The 19,458-nt window shown below is 37.3% G+C and overlaps 1 protein-coding gene across 5 annotated transcripts in view; it reads left to right on the top strand.

Annotated features, from left to right (window-relative positions):
- The window catches only part of arhgef25a (Rho guanine nucleotide exchange factor (GEF) 25a), a 103,687-nt gene that overhangs the window by 63,108 nt on the left and 21,121 nt on the right, over positions 1 to 19,458 (top strand). For all 5 annotated transcript variants that reach the window (XM_067446020.1, XM_067446017.1, XM_067446021.1 and 2 more), the window contains 2 exons: positions 15,579 to 15,889; positions 17,943 to 18,053. In XM_067446020.1, the coding sequence (XP_067302121.1) occupies positions 15,579 to 15,889; positions 17,943 to 18,053 (422 nt within the window). The remainder of the gene's footprint in view (positions 1 to 15,578; positions 15,890 to 17,942; positions 18,054 to 19,458) is intronic.

Below are 19,458 nucleotides of genomic sequence, written 5' to 3'. Positions count from 1 at the left end.
ACAATGAAATTCAATTGGATTTAGTGTTATTTTCAACCCAAATGACTTTCATTGTATGGACAAAAATAGCTCAAATAATCTTCAGAGAAATAATCTCTTCTTGTAGTCCCTTTAACTCTTCCCCTGCCATTGTCAGAAATTTCCATTTATTAGACACCGATTTCCTAGCCTGACGTGGTCACACTCAATTCTAGTCAGAATATGAGTCTGAAACCGCTCCATTGGGCTGTGATTATGAGGCGTGTTTCAACCGAACAACGAAAGACATCAATTGGATAGACGTACAACCAATCAGAGCAACAAAGCGATGCATTGTCAAATGTCAACAGAGCTCAACTGCACTGTGTTGGCAAGTCCGCGTTTTTTTCCGCGGTTGGAATAAACGATCTTAGCCGGTGTTGTAAAAAAAAAAAAAGATTTGAACCCAACATGATCATCATCTTTGAGAGAAATTAGGAAGGTGAATGCATATACAAACAAGCTCTCCATTTAGGATTCGAGTAAATATAATCCAAGCCCCTTTGATGACGTGCATGATTACGTTACTGTTGATCATCTGTCTGTCATCGTCTAAAGCCCGCCCTGATGATTTCATTGGGCTGAACAGTTTCTGTCCGGGGATAATTACTTCTCTATGGAGCAATGCCAGACCGAACTGCCCAACCTAAAAATGTTGTGGGCGGGGCTAAGTTCGGCTGGCATCCAGGCTACCGATTTCCCTCTATTGACGGAAATGTTTTCACTGTTATAAGGGGGCATTATTACACATCTTCTGTATTAAATCTCCTGATCAAAAGACATGTAAAGAAGATGTAGAAACAAGTGATAACATATTTAAGAGCATGCATATGTAAAATAACGTGATCATCAACATTAAACAGCATATAAATCAAAACTGCCTAATGTCACTGAAATGTCACCCCAGGACGAGCTATAGGACTCGTAAATAGTTTTGGGGTTGTCGATCGACTCCATCTATGCTTTGATTGTCATTCTGAATCTGATCCAGATGTAGTTTTTTTCTCAGATCTTTTTTTTCTCAGAAACAAAATGTTGCTTTTTTTATGAAACTTGCCCACATTCAAGTGTTGATAAAAAAGAATGCATTAAGCTAGAATAAAACAGTTTTTTTCTTTATTTAAAAACAGAGGCTCTTTTCTTTCTTTTAATATATTACATTAGATTTTCATACAGCAAAATATTCTGGGGGCCATGAAAATGTTGTGAAATTGATGAAAAATGCTGGCGGTGGCTGACAACTTAAAAACAAATTTTTTTTTAAATTGCTGGCAGGGAAAAAGATTTAAAAGAAAGCTGTAGGTTTAAAATGAAAATAGGACAAATAGGCTTAAATCCTTCAAGACTGTAGGAGCCCATGTTCTTCTAATATTAAAATAAGGAATATCATGATTTTTTGTTGTTGTTTTAGCTTGATACAAAGCTTGTTTTCTCTTATATTAAACCATTTTAAAGGGATAGCTCATAGAAATGATCATTAATCATTTATTCACCCTCAAGTTATTCCAAACTCTGCTAAGACAAAAGAAGATTTTTATTATCTAATTCAAACAGTTTTGAAAAAATCTTGAAGTCAGCTCTGGACTTCAACACGGGACGATTGTGTCAATGTGCACATCGATGCACAAAAACGGCAGGCATAAAATCATAAGTTTTTTTTTTTTTTTTTTTTTAAGGTTCATTTTTTTTTAGTTTGATGAAATGTTAAAAACTGGGCGACCGATGAGATTGCCGGATTTATGTGAGCTGCTGAAGTTACAGTAAAACATGACTTGGTGGCGCTCAAGCACAAAATGGTCTGGCCGAGCACACATTGATACCTAAGAAGAAGGCGATAAAGAGAGGAAGTAAGTAGACGAAGAAGAAGATGAGACAATGGTGCAAGATCGATGTAGAGCTGCTAGTCTCTTTGGTGTCTGAACACAGAACTTTGAAAAACGCCACAGCGACTATAAAAATTTCGATAAGAGGCTCTCTTCTTTTGCGTGAAAAGTCTAAAGTTGTGCAGCGCCACCTTGTGTACCGGGGTATTTCTGTTTTTCAATAAGTGCCATCAGAGAGTGAATTTGCACGTTCACTTGGCGCATTGCCAGTAACAATCGCTTGGATAAGAACACAAAGACGAGTCAAAAATGCTGCCGATAAGCGTGATGAAGGTCCTGGTGTAAATTAAGTCGTCATAAGGCCCCCTTGCAAGTTTGCTGAGTCCCCCTAGTGGTCTTGGTCCCCTGTTTGAGGACTACTTTTGTAGGTGGATTTTTACTGAAGGTTAGGTCATATCCATACAGCAGCAAACTTGCTTCTTCTGTGTGGGTAGAAATGAGAAAGCCTTGGTTAGGTGCAATCTCCAGAAATTGGATTATAGCTATATTTGATGGCTGCAAAGAGGAAGTTGATGGAAAACCAAACTGTTCATGACACATATATTTAGCTAAAGTAGTTTTCCCCCATATAATCCTCACTACAGTACATAACATCTTCACATTTTCCAAAGCCTTTTCCATTGAAGTTCCGTTCTAACCTCAAAACTTTTAGATGGAATCTAGTTATCTATAAATTGCAGGCAGTGTTTTATTACAGTCCATATCCACCTTGGATTGTAAACAGTATTTATGTATTTGGATCTATGTCTTTTCCCCTCCTATATGAAGAAAGCATCAGGTGCAGATGCAGTGACTCAACCAAATGCATTGACTGGCTGTGCCAAACAAAAGCTGACTAAAGATCTGCAGGTCTCCAGAGGCCTGAGCCTCTCTGAAAATTGCCGCCCATTAGAGCCAACACACTCCCTGCCGCAGCGCAGCTGCCTCAGCACTCTATCACGGCCAATCAATAAGTGGAAATGGAGCCCAAATTCCTGCAAAGGTGGACACTGCACACCAAAACACATTGGCCTTCACATGCATTGCACACTTTATCACAAACATTTCTACATGATTTCAAGCCGTGACGTACTTTTCTGGCTAATGAGATTATTTCATTTCTTGAGCTTGGATGTGTTACACAAGACAAATATATCAGACAAAATTACACAATCAGTATCTTTTCAGCAGTAAAGATCATTAATATTACCACTCACATTCTCACTTGTTATAAACACAAATGTAATTTCTCATGGAATTGGGCTACTTTTACTCTCTTGTTGTGGGTTGAAGTGACCAAAGACCTTTATTTTTACCCCCCCGGAACGCGATTAGTTTTGGCAATTATTAGGCAGTAAATATAGAAATTGAATATATTATATTATATTATATTATATTATATTATATTATATTATATTATATTATATTATATTATATTATATTATATTATATTATATTATATTATATTGCCTATATAGAATCCACTTATAGTTATAGTAATTCTATAGTTATACTTATAATATAGTAATATAGTAATTCATATTACTAAATTATAGTAATATATTAGCCTGACATGGTCATACTCAATTCTAGTCAGAATATGAGTCTGAAACCGCTCCATTGGGCTGTGATTATGAGGCGTGTTTCAACCGAACCAGGAAAGACCTCAATTGGATAGACCTACAACCAATCAGAGCAACGAAGCGACGCATTATGTTAGTTGTCAAATGCCAACAGAGCTCAAGTGCACTGTGTTGCCAAGTCCGCGTTTTTTCCCCGCGGGTTGTTTTCTATGTCCAAGGGTTGAAGCGACTATTATGTGATATATAGACCCATGAGTGCGAATTTTAGCAGGCAACCTTGCCAAAATAACACACATTTTACCCCCCAAACACCATTTTTTTCTCTGAGAACCCCCAGAGAAGCGATTGTTTTGGGCTAGTAGTTGGTAGGTTTTAAGGTATGTTGTAAACAAAACCCTAATTGCACGCGCGCTGGAATAAATTATCTTTGCCGGTGTTGTAAAAAAATAAAAGATTTTAATGATGCACAGAGTACCAACATGATCATCATTTTTGAGAGAAATAGTGACGCTGTAAAAACGGACCTATAAAATCTGTTTTATTTTTTCACAAATTCCGTTTTATTTTTCCCAAATTTGTTTTTTTTTCCGTTGAAATTTTTTGGAATTCATTTTTTTTTTACCCTTTACTGTTATTTTAGTAAAAAAAGAGTGTACTTTTAATGTTAATATAATAGAACATAAAACCAAAAATAAGAAGGACCTTAAATTTATTGAGGTAACAAACATCACATTTACTTTTTAGGACAAATACTGCATGTCATGATGCAAAATACTCCAAATATTAATGGTTATGAGCTTTAAACTTTCCGGTAAAATACATTATATTAGTTTATATAAGTTAAAATGAAAGTGCTCCATTAGCTTTTTCTTTCAAGTACATTTTTTTTAAAAAGAACTTAAAAAATGTAATAAGAATCATCTTTTACATACAGTACTATTAAGTAAAACATTTAAAGCTGAAAATTAACATGAAAAAAATATATATAATAACACATTTCACCATGAAATCATGTAGTGAATTGTTCTGTGTGTTAAACAATCACCATTATAATATACAGAGCTGTGAAAAATAAAAATAAAATACACGAAAACACAACACTGCCAGAAGTGGACAATATTTGTCTGTATTTGCAATACACGAGCCGCAGTTCAGCTTCGCGCGACCAATGTTGCCTGTGTAAAAGCCAAACGGGCACGCGGCTCCCGCTCTCCATATGCTAAACTTCTGCACTGCCTGCGCGTACAGTGTAAAACCAGCGAGTTTCTTAACTTTTTCGCTTACGAAAGCAGAGCCGTGGAGACCAATTTTGCCATACTTTCATTGTTTTGAAGGGCGATCTGAAATGACGGGAGGGGTTGTGTCGCGAAGATTTGCTTCCCCTGGTCTGCATTTTCCCTTAGACATACATTCTCCTCCCACACGACACAGATTTTCATTACAAATATGTAAAATTCCGGGGAAGTCTGCGTTAACACTAGATTCCGCGCTACTATGCAGATTCCGCATTAATATGCCAATTCCGCGATTCCGTGATCGCGGAAATTATAGGGCCCTATGAATGTATATACAAACAAGCTCTCTGTGTATGATTGGAACAAATATAATCCAAGCCCAATTGATGATGTGCATGATTACGTTACTGTTTATCATCTGTCCGTCATCGTCTAAACTAAAGCCCGCCCTGATGATTTCATCGGTCTGAACAGTTTCTGTTCGGGCATAATCACTCCTCTATGGATCGAGGCCAGACCGAACTGCCCGACCTAAAAATGTTGTGGGCGGGGCTAAGTTCAGCTGGCATCCAGGCTAGTAAAATATCATTATAAATTTATAGATATATTTAGTATATATCATATTACTAGATTATTAATGTTACTGTAGTATGAAGCAGAGCAGGACCGAATGTTGAGGGAGATGACTAAGGCCGCTGGAGGGATTAAGCAAACACACGGGCAGGACTTTTATTTTGATGGGACACAGTTGTTGGTGTCATTTCTGCTTTTCCGGTCATGATTATGAGGTAACGCAGCTCTGTTTATCATATCAGATACATTTAAGTGTTTAAAATTATGTTATGATGTCGTTACTCTGCGTTCGCTCAGCGGCTGCTGTGACACTTGTTCACACTGCGAAGAGTAAAGCGCCTCTGCAGAATAAAACTGGAAACCGAAGGTAACGCAGATATGACACAATTGACAGGTCACTCCCTCAGACGCTATGGTCAGACGTCCCCACTCCTTGGTTAAAATAGAAATTTTCTCACAATTTACAAATAGTTGGAAACATTTGGGATATTGTAAGAACTCAACTGAACAAAATATATACTGGCCTGGTGGTTTTTGGATATTTTACTGCAAAAATACTACATAGTGCACCTTTAATGACACTATAAACTATTTTGAAGTTAAATTTGGAATCCCAGATTTTCCATGAGTTTTTAAACTTTTTGCTTTGATCATCATTATGGAGTAAGTTTTATGCCTCCTCCTCAGATAATAGAGTCTGAGAAGTTTTTACAAAGTGACTTAGAATCTGCATTATTCCAGCGCATAGAGATTGTGAAGCTCAGAAAAGGGAACAATCCCTTCTGTTGCACCAGACTTATTATAAAGTCAGGGCTCAAAAGAGAGAGAGAAGGAGGGATAGAGTTTTTGAAGACCGAAAAGGATTGTGGAGAGAAAGAAAGATGGCAGACTTGGAAGAAAAGCACAGCACAGCATTAGCTGATCACTAGGGACAAGGGGAGCTCAGGCTTAATATTTAGCTTAATTCAGCTTTTAATTATCTATTTTGTTGAACAGTGCAGTGGCAGCATTATCAAAATGCCTCTTTGTAATCTCCTGGCTCTCAGACACACCATTACAGGAATGAGTTCATACACACTTTTCAGACTGACAGGAGAACGTTTTTTCATTTTAATATTAGATCCCATCCTCTCCCTGTCAGCCAATGTCAGAATGATGGAGAGAGACACACTTAACCCAGTCAGAAACAAATCTAGAAGGGCTTTGCCGTGCCGGATGGGTATTAGGTTAATTCTCTGGATCCTCCCCGCTGGTGAAATGCTGGGTTGTCTTGATTTAGCACAAAAAGAACAGTTTACTTTAAAAAAAAGTAATGTTTTGTGACCAACCAAAAATAAATAATTACATGATTCAGCTAAAATAGTTGTATATATTTCATATGAATGATGTATTAATTAATAATAATGACCACAATTAAGCAGCCTTAGTTTTATATACAGTACTTCAATGTATATTTCATAGCATATATTGTCAAAATTGTTAATGTCATTTGATTTATAAAATGTTGAAATAATACAATTTCCATTCTGTTTTCTCTCTCATTCAGAAATTAAATTTAAAGGCATTCTCTGTTCAGTTTTACATAGTCTTCAACTCTGGACTGGCCTGGAGTCAGACACATGCCACATGAAATCAGACTCTTGCAAACAGCAAGCCCTTTCCATAACATACAGATCCCTGCAACAATGGCGCTGAGTTACATAGAATTATTTTTGCTGTCTTCTTTACAGCCTGTTTTCTATAAGCTATACGACATGTTAGTTTTTCTTTCTCAGTCTCTTCCTGTATCCACTGTGCCTTAAGCTTGTGTTTGTTCAAGACCTTTTCCCTTCCCTCCTATTTTGAGCCCCTGCTCTCCTCTGTCCATTCATCTCTCCATCTCAGATCCCCTTACACTCACCCCCCACTCGCGCTTTCATGTTGATTTTGTTGCTGAGTGCCGATGAAACAGCCCACCGGCCGCTCTGAGCTGAAACACATGCTCTCCAGAAATGATGGTCGGGCCTGCTAGCAGGGGGCTGTGGGGAATTCTGTTTTCTTCCGTCCAACTGAGCCAACCTTAGATAACCATTCAGTCTGGGTTGTTTCGTGCTGGGTTGTTTTCACTGCACGATCTCGTTTCCGTCTTGTACAGTTAATGTGTTGTGTAGGCACTCATTTTGCTGAAGAGGTTTCCGACGATGGAGACTGGCATTTCAGGGGCCAGTGGCTCTCTGCCGTATGCACAAAACAGCAGGTACTTTTTGTGTACTAAAAGGCCGTTCAGTAGCCCTGAGGTCTGGGAATTCCAAAAACCCATTAGGCCTGTTTCTCTGCCCATATTAATACGTTAGAGAATTCACATTGTATCTACTTTCTGTTCAGTAAATCGGATTGATTATTTAAGCAGTTAATAGTTACGGCTTGGGTTTAGGCTTTGGCTTCTGTTGTGATCCCACTCCTCATTTAGATTAGATTTCATAACAATAAAGGTTGTAATATCAATGGCCATTCATTATAAATGTCCGTCTCCTTATTACCTTTTTATAATTTATGACCAGTATTAAAATAAATACTCAGTTTAGTAACCCAGAAACGTTTTTTTTTTTTTCAGAATCAAAAGGTCTGGTTTCTCAGTCATGTCTAAGGCACTGTTTACTACGAAGCCCCACACATGACATGCAGGAAAAACTACTAGGCTAAATTGTGCGCAAAATTTACTAATTCGCTATCGTGCTCAGGATTTATAAATTGAGGGAAAAAATTCGTAAAATAGGGTGGACGGTTTCGTAAGTTGAGGGAATGAAGTAGTAAATTGGCCGCACAATTTAACAAATCAAGGGAACAAATTGGTAAATTGTGCGCACAATTTACTTTTTTTCCCTTGCACATCATGTGCGGGGCCCCTTCATTTGGGACACAAGTGGACGAGGATAAGTACGGGTTCTGAAACATTTTGAGCTTGTCCACTTTTACCACTTTCAGAGGGAGATGAAAACACATTTTACCCGATCGCTTTCGTAAACGGTCATGTGGTCAAATGTATTCGAACAGCCACAAAAGACCGCCTACTGACATACTGCAAAAACATTATGGAAAGCACGCTATAGCCAGATGGGATTTAAACTTTGTCAGCTTGAGAACCAATTTTGGTTTAAAGATGAAAAACGTGCCAAGCACAATATTCTATCGCCATTCCTGATTTCTAACACGCACTCAACGCGTTCGGCATGGTCTTGCGGCTATCAGAACAGAAACGAAAGCTGATGGTCTCAGTATTATTTCCCATTGTTATGTAAAATTGCATGAGCTTGTGGTGTCCATTACATCAAAAGATCTGGAAAAAAAACATATATTTAACCACACTGTAAAAATTGTGTGTTGGTATTTGTTGGTTTAACTTAAAGGACAACTCCGGTGAGAAATGAACCTAGGGGAAATTAACAGATGGTTACAGAGTAGATCGTTCTCTCGGATACGTTTTCATGGAAATCGAATGTAAAGAGTTTATCTTTAAAAACAGATTAGCTTATAACACTAGTCTATGGGGCACACAGTAGTGAAATTAAATCGCTAGTTAATACCACTAACAAGGCTCAAAATAGCCTCATACTGACACAGTAGCATAATGAGGGTCCCTACATGCAAACCGAAGCATTGAGAATTTTGTAAGAGTACAAACAGTTTAATAAAAAGACACTTTATAAACATAGTACATTACGCGTTCACGGACAGGCGCCATCTTGGAAAACAGTCTCGACTCATCGAGCCACGAGCGCTCTGCTAAGTGATGAACTGTGACTTGGAATCTCATATGGTCCGTTGTTTCCGAAAGAAAACACTGAACACAACAGAGAAAATAAATAAATAAATAAAAAAATGTCCATGTTATTACATTTCACAAACTTAATTCCTATCGACCAGCTCACTTAGAACAGCGCTCGTGGCTCGATTAGTCGAGACAGTTTTTTTTCAAGATGGTGCCTGTCCGTGAACGCGTAAGGGACTATGTTTATAAAGTATCTTCTTATTAAACTGTTTGTACACTTACAAAGTTCTCAATGCTTCGGTTTGCATGTAGGGACCCTCATTATGCTACCGTGTTAGTGTGAGGCTATTTTGAGCCTTGTTAGTGGTATTAACTAGCGATTTAATTTTACCTCCCTGTGTCTACCCTGTGCCCCATAGAGTTATAAGCTAATCTGTTTTTAAAGATAAAACTCTTTACATTCGATTTTCATTAAAACGCATCCCAGAGAACGATCTACTCGGTAACCATCTGTTAATTACCCCTAGGTTCATTTCTCACCGGAGTTGTCCTTTAAAAAAGTAAGTAAACTGGTTGCCTTAAAATTGTGAGTTTATTGAAATTAAAAATTTGAGTTTATATAATGAAGGAAATTTGTTTAATAAATAGAAACTCAAAATATTATTGTATCTGAACCACATAAAAAATGTGATAAATCATGAAAATAGCACTATTTAGCATGTTTCTCTGCGTCATCACAAATACAACACACACAATTACCCAATATGCTTACAAAATCTTTTAATAATATTTTAATAAAGGTTGCCGAATCTCAAAAAATGTTGTTTGTATTAACTCAATTTTAATTTCAATGAACTCAAAATTTTAAGGCAACCAGGTAACTTTTTTTCTAAATATTTTTTTACAGTGCATACATAGATCCTCCCCCTGAGTAAAGCAAAACATAACAGAAGTGGTTGAAAGTGGACAAAAGAGGTGTAAACCAGGTTTGATATCAGGTGTAAACGGGAATGTGTCTCCTTCATCTACATGTGATGCGATGGACAAAAACACATCCTAATGCCAGGCATAGTCAGTTATTTTAACATTTATATACTGTTTATATTTTCAGTTTGCATTTTAATTTTAGGTTTTTTTTTTGTCATTTTGTTAGAAATAGTTGTTTAGTAATAGTAATGGTTGTTTGGTATGTTTTTTGGGGGGTCATTTTAGTACTCAAACCTAATTAACTGGCAACTAACGGAAATATGTACATTTCAATTTTTCATTATTTTACCAAAACTATTTCAAAAGTTTTAGATTTTTATACAACACAGCTCTAAGTATCAAGCTGTCTCAGATGTGACATTTTAAATTAAAAAAAAACAATTGTGTAGAAATATCTTTAATATTAGCATACTTAGATAATTTGGCTTTGGAAGAAATTAATTAGAAATTTTATTAGTCAAATTAGAAGACTTTGACATCTTGCCAACTCTGAAAACAGTTTGTGAAATTGCTGGCATCTCTGACTCTCTAGTAGAGAGAGATTACTTGGATCTTTTTGAAACACTCAATTTAATATCATATTGGAGAAACAACTGAAATATTTAATTAAGACATCATTTGTCATTTTTCTTGTGAAAAATGTACTGTATATTCTGGAGGAAAAACCCTTACAGGGTGAATTGTTTAATTACAGCACACAGATACAGGTTTAAAGGATATTGCATAAAGGCATCTTATGTATTCTCTCTAGTTTCTCCTTCACTGCAGATAGCTATTAAGAGTTTAGAAAATCCTTTCTAATGTGTTGAGCACTCAGTCAGTGCCATATTAAGAGGATCTCTCTCCGTACATCACCAGCACTTAAGCATAGCTTTACAGCTTTCCAATCAATTCAGCCCCTCTGTTTACCAGCAATGAAAATGGAGCATCTCTTCCTGCAATTTCAGTCTTGCTGCACATGGTGTATGTTACAGTTTTTCAAAAAAACATTTGTGTGCTTTGTTGTAAAGCTGCATGCTTCTGAAAATATCAAATAGATTTGAAATTTCTAACAGACAACTAAACAAAATAACCTGACAATATATGAATTGCTACAGTCTATTTATAATTGTTTTGTTCATTTGAATGAATTATATAAAAAAATCAGTTTGAAGGAATGATTCATAAATACTTCACTTGTTTCATTCGTGGATTGTTTTTGAACACGTATCTTGAATTCTTAATGACAAATTTAAAAAAAAATCACTTTGTTTCCATTGTTTTCTGTGGAATTGGGTACTTTAACACTGTTGCTGCGGGTTGTTTTTTTAGTCCTCAGGTTGAAGCGATTTCCAACAACTACCCCAGCCCCCAACTTTTACGTTATTTACCTGGGAAACCCCCCACGCGCCAACCAGAATTCGATTGGTCTAGTTTTGAATAGCAAAATTGATGGTTTTGTTACGCAGACCTCCCAACACTACTTGTTGCCTCCTAGTAGCGTAACAAAGTAATCGATACAATTGTTATTTGAAGTACCAAGGCTACATTCAGACTGTCAGTCCAAATCCGTTTTTTGTGCATATCCGTATCATATCGATCATTTTGCTTGGTTTATGTGACCTTCTAACGCCACGTCAAACGTAAACGTCAGACGTTGTTAAAGGAAACATGCTGAAAGACACTGCAGAAACAATTGTGTTGTTGCAAAGTGCCGGCCGAGCAGAAAATGACAACCTGATGGAGGCATGTTTTGAAACCGGCGCAGAGAGTATTGCAGAATAAAGATGCTCATACAGGCCTCCTACGTTTCTGCCGCTACCTCAGAAGATGCAGTTCATTAGGGCAGCTACACATTTCCATGTTGCAAATAAGACAACATCTATTGTAAACCCCTCTATGTTGTGGGTATTGTTGCTGTTTTTGGCATATGCCTACTAACGCAAAGTGACCTTCACAAGTCAATTTCAAACTTGCACTTTCAGCATGTGGGTATTTGAATCGAGATTGCCATCTTTTAATGATTGATTGTGCAGCTCTACTTTGTTGCATTGCATCACGTTACACAAGTTTTAATCTGCATGTGGGATATAGTGATGGATGACTTATTGTTTCATGTGGGTGTCACCGCTGATTTGTGTAGGATATGGTAAGCAGTGGCTGCCGGTTCCCAACAGCCTTTAGTTCCTGATAACATTCAGTTCCCTGTTAAAAAAAAACAAAAAAGGGTAATGAATTAAGTTTTGCTTTTTCATAACCGCCACTCTTTCTTAATCCGTCGGATCCATACTGAGTGTGGAATGAAACCATTCCTGTCTTTTGTGCCCCGTGTGGGGAGACAGGAGGAAAAGTCTGGCATGTTGTTCACACAGAGAGCTGCCCCCCTCCGAGCACACAGCAGCACAGTATCAGGAAAGCAGCTTTGCCCTGCTGTTTAGCCAGCAATAAGAGTTATAATCCCTCCACTTTAGGTTCTGCCGAATTCCATTTGGGTTGAGGTCAGTGCCATTATTTCACTGATTATTCCCCAATGAAAGTGGAAAGTTTGTGGATTAGTTCTCGACAGGGGTTGTTTCTCTGTGTATCAGCAAAAAGTCTAGGTCAGTTTTGCTACACAAAACATTAAATTAGTTAAATTAAGTTAAATTAGTTGGACCTCTACATTAACCCTTGTGTTCTGTTTGGGTCTGAGAGACCCCCAGGCCATATTAACAGCTGATGTTACATTATATATGTTAATTATTCCTGGTGTGCCCCAGACAAATAATGCCCATTCTAATGCAACATTTTTTTGGGGGGGGGGGGGGGGGGGGGTTGATGAGTCTATTAGGGAGTTATTTTGAGAATGGATTGTGAATCCTTAAAAAATCTATATTTTCCCCCCTATTTGCTCTCAAGTTTGTTTTGGTTTGTGTTAGAAAATGTTTCGCTTGCTCTTTTTTGGTAACGGACCAATTTAACATCCATCGTCACCTGTTGATCCCATCCATATAAATAATTGGACACACACACACGTCTCGTTCACTATCTTTGTGGGGACTCTCCATAGACATAATGGTTTTTATACCGTACAAACTATATTCTGTCCCCCTACACTGCCCCTCCCCCTAAACCTACCCATCACAGGAAACATTGTGCATTTTTACTTTTTCAAAAAAAACTCTCTCTGTGGGATTTATACGCATTTTGAAAGGGAACATATACACATTTATACACATTTTTGTCCTGATATTTCACAAAAACACACACAAAACACTTTGAAGCACTTGCAAAAAAAGTATCACGTGAAACCGTTTCTTGCAGTTATTTTTTTGTTTTGAGAGTGAGTCTGTCCGAGGCTCTAAAAGTTCTGAAAGAAAAAAAAATATTGGCTTGATTTGCAATGCACAATAAACACAATAAACAAAAAAAATAAGAATCTTTTTTTAGATAGTTTGTTTTGATTTGTTTTATTATTATTTTTTGCTGAAATCATACTGACGCCAAACAAAATCAATGCAAGTCACATTTCTAATTTATGATTATATTAAAGCTTTTTACTGTTTTCAGTATGTCATAATTAAAGGAAAATAAAGCTTAATTTCATAATTACCTATAGAAAATACCAGTTTATCAAGGTTATGTAGCAGGTACTAATATTGACTGACATATTGGGCACAACAGTGTGTGTTTGTGTGCGTGTGCCATCCTGTCAGGCAGTGTTTGGCTGAATCAGGGGGTCAAACAGGGGCTAGATTAGACTGGCAAGAGACTGAAACATGTGAAGCCTGTCTTTTCTGCTCCTGATAACCTCAGACAGCCACTGTTCTGGGTCAGGAAGAGAGTAGTGGGGGGCGTGAGGCACAACGTGGAGAGAGAACAAAAAAAGTTGGTGACCTTCCTGTGGACGAGGATTAAAGTGTGCTTCCTGTGCACATCCCCCTCTGTTCTTTTCCCAGGGTCCCTCTGACACCAGCACCGCAGTCTCAGCTTGAGCCTCGACTTTGGGGCGGGGTCTATATTTAGCTCTCCAGGGTCACACGACAACTTGGCTAACCAATGTAGCTTCTCAAAATCTGCCAGTTTAAGTAGTCCTCATGTGATTAACACTAACTGGGATGTGTGGCACGAGGCCTGTCTGCCCCGGTCATATACTAACACAAATGCATTCAGCAATGATGGAGTACTTAAAGGTTCTTGCAATACATTTCTGTACTTACAACAGGCGCATGTGCACATTTGTTCTTATACCCTTATACTAGTGTTGACGAATATATATTATTCAGAATGAGAGGGTTAGTAATTTGGATATTACATTCCAAAAGTTTTTCAATGAACTAGAGCCATTCATCACTCTGTTAGCAAATATTTGCTCTTTAGATTCACTCGCACTTAAACAAAAAGATTTTTGAATAAAGTCAAGTGTGTCATTATCAATGTATATTGCCTCAACTACATGTGATTAGTTATTTTGGGTGTATGAAATCTTTAATGTGATGCATATGGTTTTTGTTACTCTGAACTAAGAACTGTAGTGTCAATGCGATATCAAATTGAAATAAACAGGTATTTCGTAATGAATTTTCATGGTTTTGGACAATTTACAACAGTTGCATGTTTGACTTTAACTATGTAAAACTGTATAAGAATATTTAAGGTCATTATTAGAATATCGCCAGATTCCGCCTTCTGTATTCAACTTACGAAGAAAGTGTAATGCCTCTTACAGTTCAATATGTTACGTCCTACATCATGTCAGTTACGTTTTTTCCGTGAGTTGAATACAAAAGGCTGAATTCACCCCTAATTGTGTGTATTTGGGTTATTTAAAACTAGATATGAAATTAGCCTTAGCAGGACAAAGGGAGAGTAACAAGCCTGTCACCACTATCATTTCCACTAGAATGATATTAAAAACAGTATAGTTTGATGTGGAGATGACAATATAGTAAAAATGTTCATGAAAACCCTTTCCCTGTGATGCATATACCAAATTTGTGAATTGTAAAAATTAGATACAATATGGTTATTTTTGGTTAAAAAAATTATTAGAGTATCATAGGTTTTACAAAAATATTAATTAGCAACATGGACAGCAATAAAGCACCAAATCAGCATATTAGAATAATTTGTGAAGGATCATATGACACTGAAGACTGGAGTAATGCTGCTGAAAATTCAGCTTTGTCATCACAGGAATAAATTATATTTTAAAATATATTACAATAGAAAACTGTAATGCTATTTCACAATATTACTGTTTTTACATTTTTGATCAAATAAATGCAGGATCTGTGAGCATAAGAGACATATTTTAAAAACGTTAAATAATTTTACAGACCCCAAACATTTTAATGGTTGTGTTTTTACATGCTGTAAGTCCACAGGGTCAAAAGTGGCCATATTTGAAGAAACTAGATAGAAGTCTGAGATGGGAAAAATTCTTCACAATGTCTCAGCTATGAGCCATATTTAGTGTTATAGTGTGTTTATGTAGAGTGTGTTTATATATAAGGCAGATTTATTTTGTTTTCCCTGGCTGTCGTTCTCTCAGATGGTTATTCCCAACTTAATTCCTCTTCCCTCTCTCTCTTGACTCTCTCTGTCTGTACAGACTCATACTCAGCCGCTGGCAGTGAGGGCAGTATCTCAACCTCGGTGGCCTCTCTGCCGCCCCAGGCTTCGGGCAGTTCGGCCCCAAACTCCCCTGGCTCCCGTCGCTCTGTCAGCACCCTGAAGAAGTGGCTGACCAATCCGGTGCGTAAGCTAAGTGCCGGGGCGACTGGAACGGCCAAGGGAGATCGGCAAGTCCGTAAACTGGAGGGAAATCCCCCACCTCCACCCACTAGGAGCAGCCAAGACCTGGGCAACCCGCAAACAACAGAGGAGCAGTTCACCATCTTGCCAGTTATAGACAAAGAGCTGGTGAGGAAAATGTTGTGATGTGGGATGTTTTCACTCAATATTTTTCATAATCGGTATCAAGCTGTATTCTGTATGAAGTCACCATGAAATCAGAATTGGCCATTCTTTTTTATGGAATGTTGCAGTGTTTATTATAAATAATTTATCAGTGCACATAATTTTTTTTATTTATTCATGTGCCCTCATACTCAAAATAACTTAAAAGGTTAGTTCACCCAATAATGAAATTTATGTCATTAATGACTCACCCTAATGTCGTTCCACACCCGTAACGGTGTGTTCACACGGGGCGTAGGAGTTAACGCTTGACGGAGGGCGTGGCTGAAGCTTGGTGCTGAAGCGATCGTCATCGTGACAACAGCCAATCAAAACTTACTTGCCGCTTGGACCACAACACAACACAAAAAAACGCCTTTTTTGGCAGCTAGTCTATGAGAATAAATGGATGCCGATTTTGTTGTATGTGCGAATGCGATTGCCCCTGTACTTGTTGTCAGTGCACTGCACAGGTGCTCAAAGCTGTTCAAAGCCCGACAGTGGGAAGAATTTCACGTACTGGTCCGGGAGCTGCGTCTGAATGGTTCACGGAGCAGTAATGAACGCAATTGGCTAGCGCCTGCTCAAGGATATTTGCATGCGGCAATCTGATTGGATGACGCCTGCGCTGGCGCTTGAAAAGTTGAGAAATCTTCGACTTCTGCCACTTGCAACACAAGTGAAGCGACGCGACGGAACCCACAATTCAGTTCGGCAACGGATGATGTCCCCCATTCAAAGTAAATGGGAAGCGTTAACGCCTACGCCCCGTGTGAATGCGGCGTAAGACCTCCGTTCATCTTCGGAACACAGTTTAAGATATTTTATATTTAGTCCGAGAGATTTCTGCCTCTCAATTGAAAATGCATGCACACTATACTGTCCCTTTCCAGAAGGACCAGAAAGGTAATTAAAACATTATCAAAGTAGTCCAACTGTGAGTTAGGTAGAATCTTTTGAAGCATCGAAAATACATTTTGGTCCCAAAATAACAAAAACGACTTTATTCAGCATTGTCTTCTCTTCCGTGTTTGTTTTTAATCCTCAAACAAAGATTCAAATGTTTATGAATCAGTGAATCGATTCATGATTTGGATCGCCAAAGTCATGTGATTTCATAATTTTGGCAGTTTTATACGAATCATGAATCGATATGCTGATTCATAACCGTTCGAATCTTTGTCATCTTTGAATCCTTGAATCTTTGAATCATGAGTCATAAACGACATGAATTTCATTTTTGGGTGAACTAACCCTTTAACCTCTGTCTTGCGAGAACAACACAACCTGTCACTTACATGATATCACAGCAATAGCAAACCAAATGATCAAAGGATCCAATCAATTCCCACCATACATTTTTTCCTGTTCATAAGTCATTTCACTCACACTACAAAAATGCTTTTATTGCTTAGTATTTTGTTCTTGTTTCTAGTCAAAATTTCTAAAAATTCTTACATTAAGAAACATTTACTAGACACGTAAAAATTATTGTCTTGTTTTTTAAGAGATGTTTTGCTTAAAATAAGCAGAATAATTTGCCAGTGGGGTAAGCAAAATAATCTTGTTTTAAGATCTTAATTTTGAGTTATTTGTCCCCAAAACAAGACAAATACTTTTGCTTGTCTAGTAAATACTTCTTGTTTTAAGAATTTTAAGATGTTTGGACTAGAAACAAGACAAAAATACTAAGTAAGAAAAGCATTTTTTTGCAGTGCAGTTATACATCACAACATGGTACAGATGTCTCTGTTTTTCATAACGTTGTGTGAATTGCACCACACCGTGCAGCCAACTGCTCACTACAGCCCTGTGGTTCCCCTCTGTCCGAAAGAACTATTCAATGTGACCTTTAATCGCTAGGACCTTGTAACACACCCGCACATCATATTCGCACAGAGAGAGGAATTATGGGTCAGCTTTATTTTGACCTGAGTATTGATGTGTGTAAAAGACTGTGAAGGATGTGGTTACTGGTTGTTTTAAAGCAGTATTGCATGTGTGTTTGTTTGTGCAGGAGTGGAGAGATGGTCTACCTGCTCTCAGCGACTGCGATCCAGGTATCCTGCAGTCCTACAGCTTCCAGTCAGACTCTCCACAGGGATCCACTACACTAGGACATACACAGGTAAGCCAGGTTGCCAGACTCTGACTATTGGATTAATTTTGTATAATTTTTTGGAACCGTAATTTATTTAATCAAATGTTTTGCTTAAAAAGTATACATGCGCTTTTTCTCTAAGTTTGATGCTTAAAGAATTTGATTCAGGTGCCTTAGTATAGATGCTTTTTGGGGTCACTGTAGGTGTGATCAAGGATCTTGTTAGCTTGCTATATGTGTCTCAAATAAAAGCTTTGAACATCAGACTTTACACCGTCCATCAAAAGTCTCTTAGTAAGAATGAATAATGAAAAGAGAAAACAAGAAAGGAGGTTGTAAGATTGAATTAGTTTTTTTGTTTGTTAGTTTTAACAGAGATTCAATGTGTTAGTATCCACGCTGAATGTGAGAGAGGCCAGATGGTCATTTGACTGATGGGTCATTTGTTGCCAGGCTCTCTACAGGTTGAACCATTAAGAGTGACAACACACATTGATTAAACACACTTCTTTTTCTGTTGTTATGTTGGGTTATATTGAAGCAATAAGCCCCAAGAAGCCGTAGTTTACAGTGAATTTAGAACAGCTAAGGGGCGGTTAGGCATGACGCAGAGCACCTAAAACCTCTATTAGTGGTTCTAAATTCCTTATAAATCACAACTTCACAGGCGTATTGCTTTTATAAAATGGTTATTCCACATACCTGGCAAGGTTTCATTAAATAAACACACGGAACACAAATATGTAATGCTATTACATTAAATACCATAAATGTAAAAATATTATTCTATCGCTAAGATGTGGTATTTCTTCAGAAGCAGAATGTTTGCCAAGGAACAGAGACTCTCCAACACACAGATACAGTAGCAGAGTAATACGGATGTAATGCGGTCACAGAAGTATGTTTTTAGAGTAATTTACAGCGGCTTTGAACGAAGCTCAAACTATTATAATCAAGGACCGTAACTATCTATTTTATAATATGTATTTTCTATTTTAATGCATTTTTCTGCTGTAATGTTTTTGAAAGGAGTCTTTATGCTCATCAAGGCTGCATTTAATTGATCAAATATACAGTAAAACTGTTTTTCTATTTTAATATATTTTAAAATGTAATTTATTCCTGTGATATCAAAGCTGAATTTTCAATATCATCACTCCAGTCTTTAGTGTCACATGATCCTCAGAAATCATTTTAATATGCTGATTTGGTGCTTAAGAAACATTTGTTTTATTATTAATGTTGTGCTGCTTAATATTTTTCTGGAAACAACAATACATTTTCAGGATTTTTGTATAAATAGAAAGCTGAAAAGATCCGCATTTATTTAAAATAGGCACTTTAATCTAAATGTCTTTAATGTCATTTTTGATCAATTGATTGTGTTTTCTTGAATAAAAGTATTGACCCTTAACTTTAATGGTAGTCTATA

The sequence above is a fragment of the Pseudorasbora parva genome, chromosome 6 (assembly GCF_024679245.1).
Source record: "Pseudorasbora parva isolate DD20220531a chromosome 6, ASM2467924v1, whole genome shotgun sequence".
NCBI lineage: Eukaryota > Metazoa > Chordata > Actinopteri > Cypriniformes > Gobionidae > Pseudorasbora > Pseudorasbora parva.
This window is presented reverse-complemented; position numbering and strand designations above follow the sequence as displayed.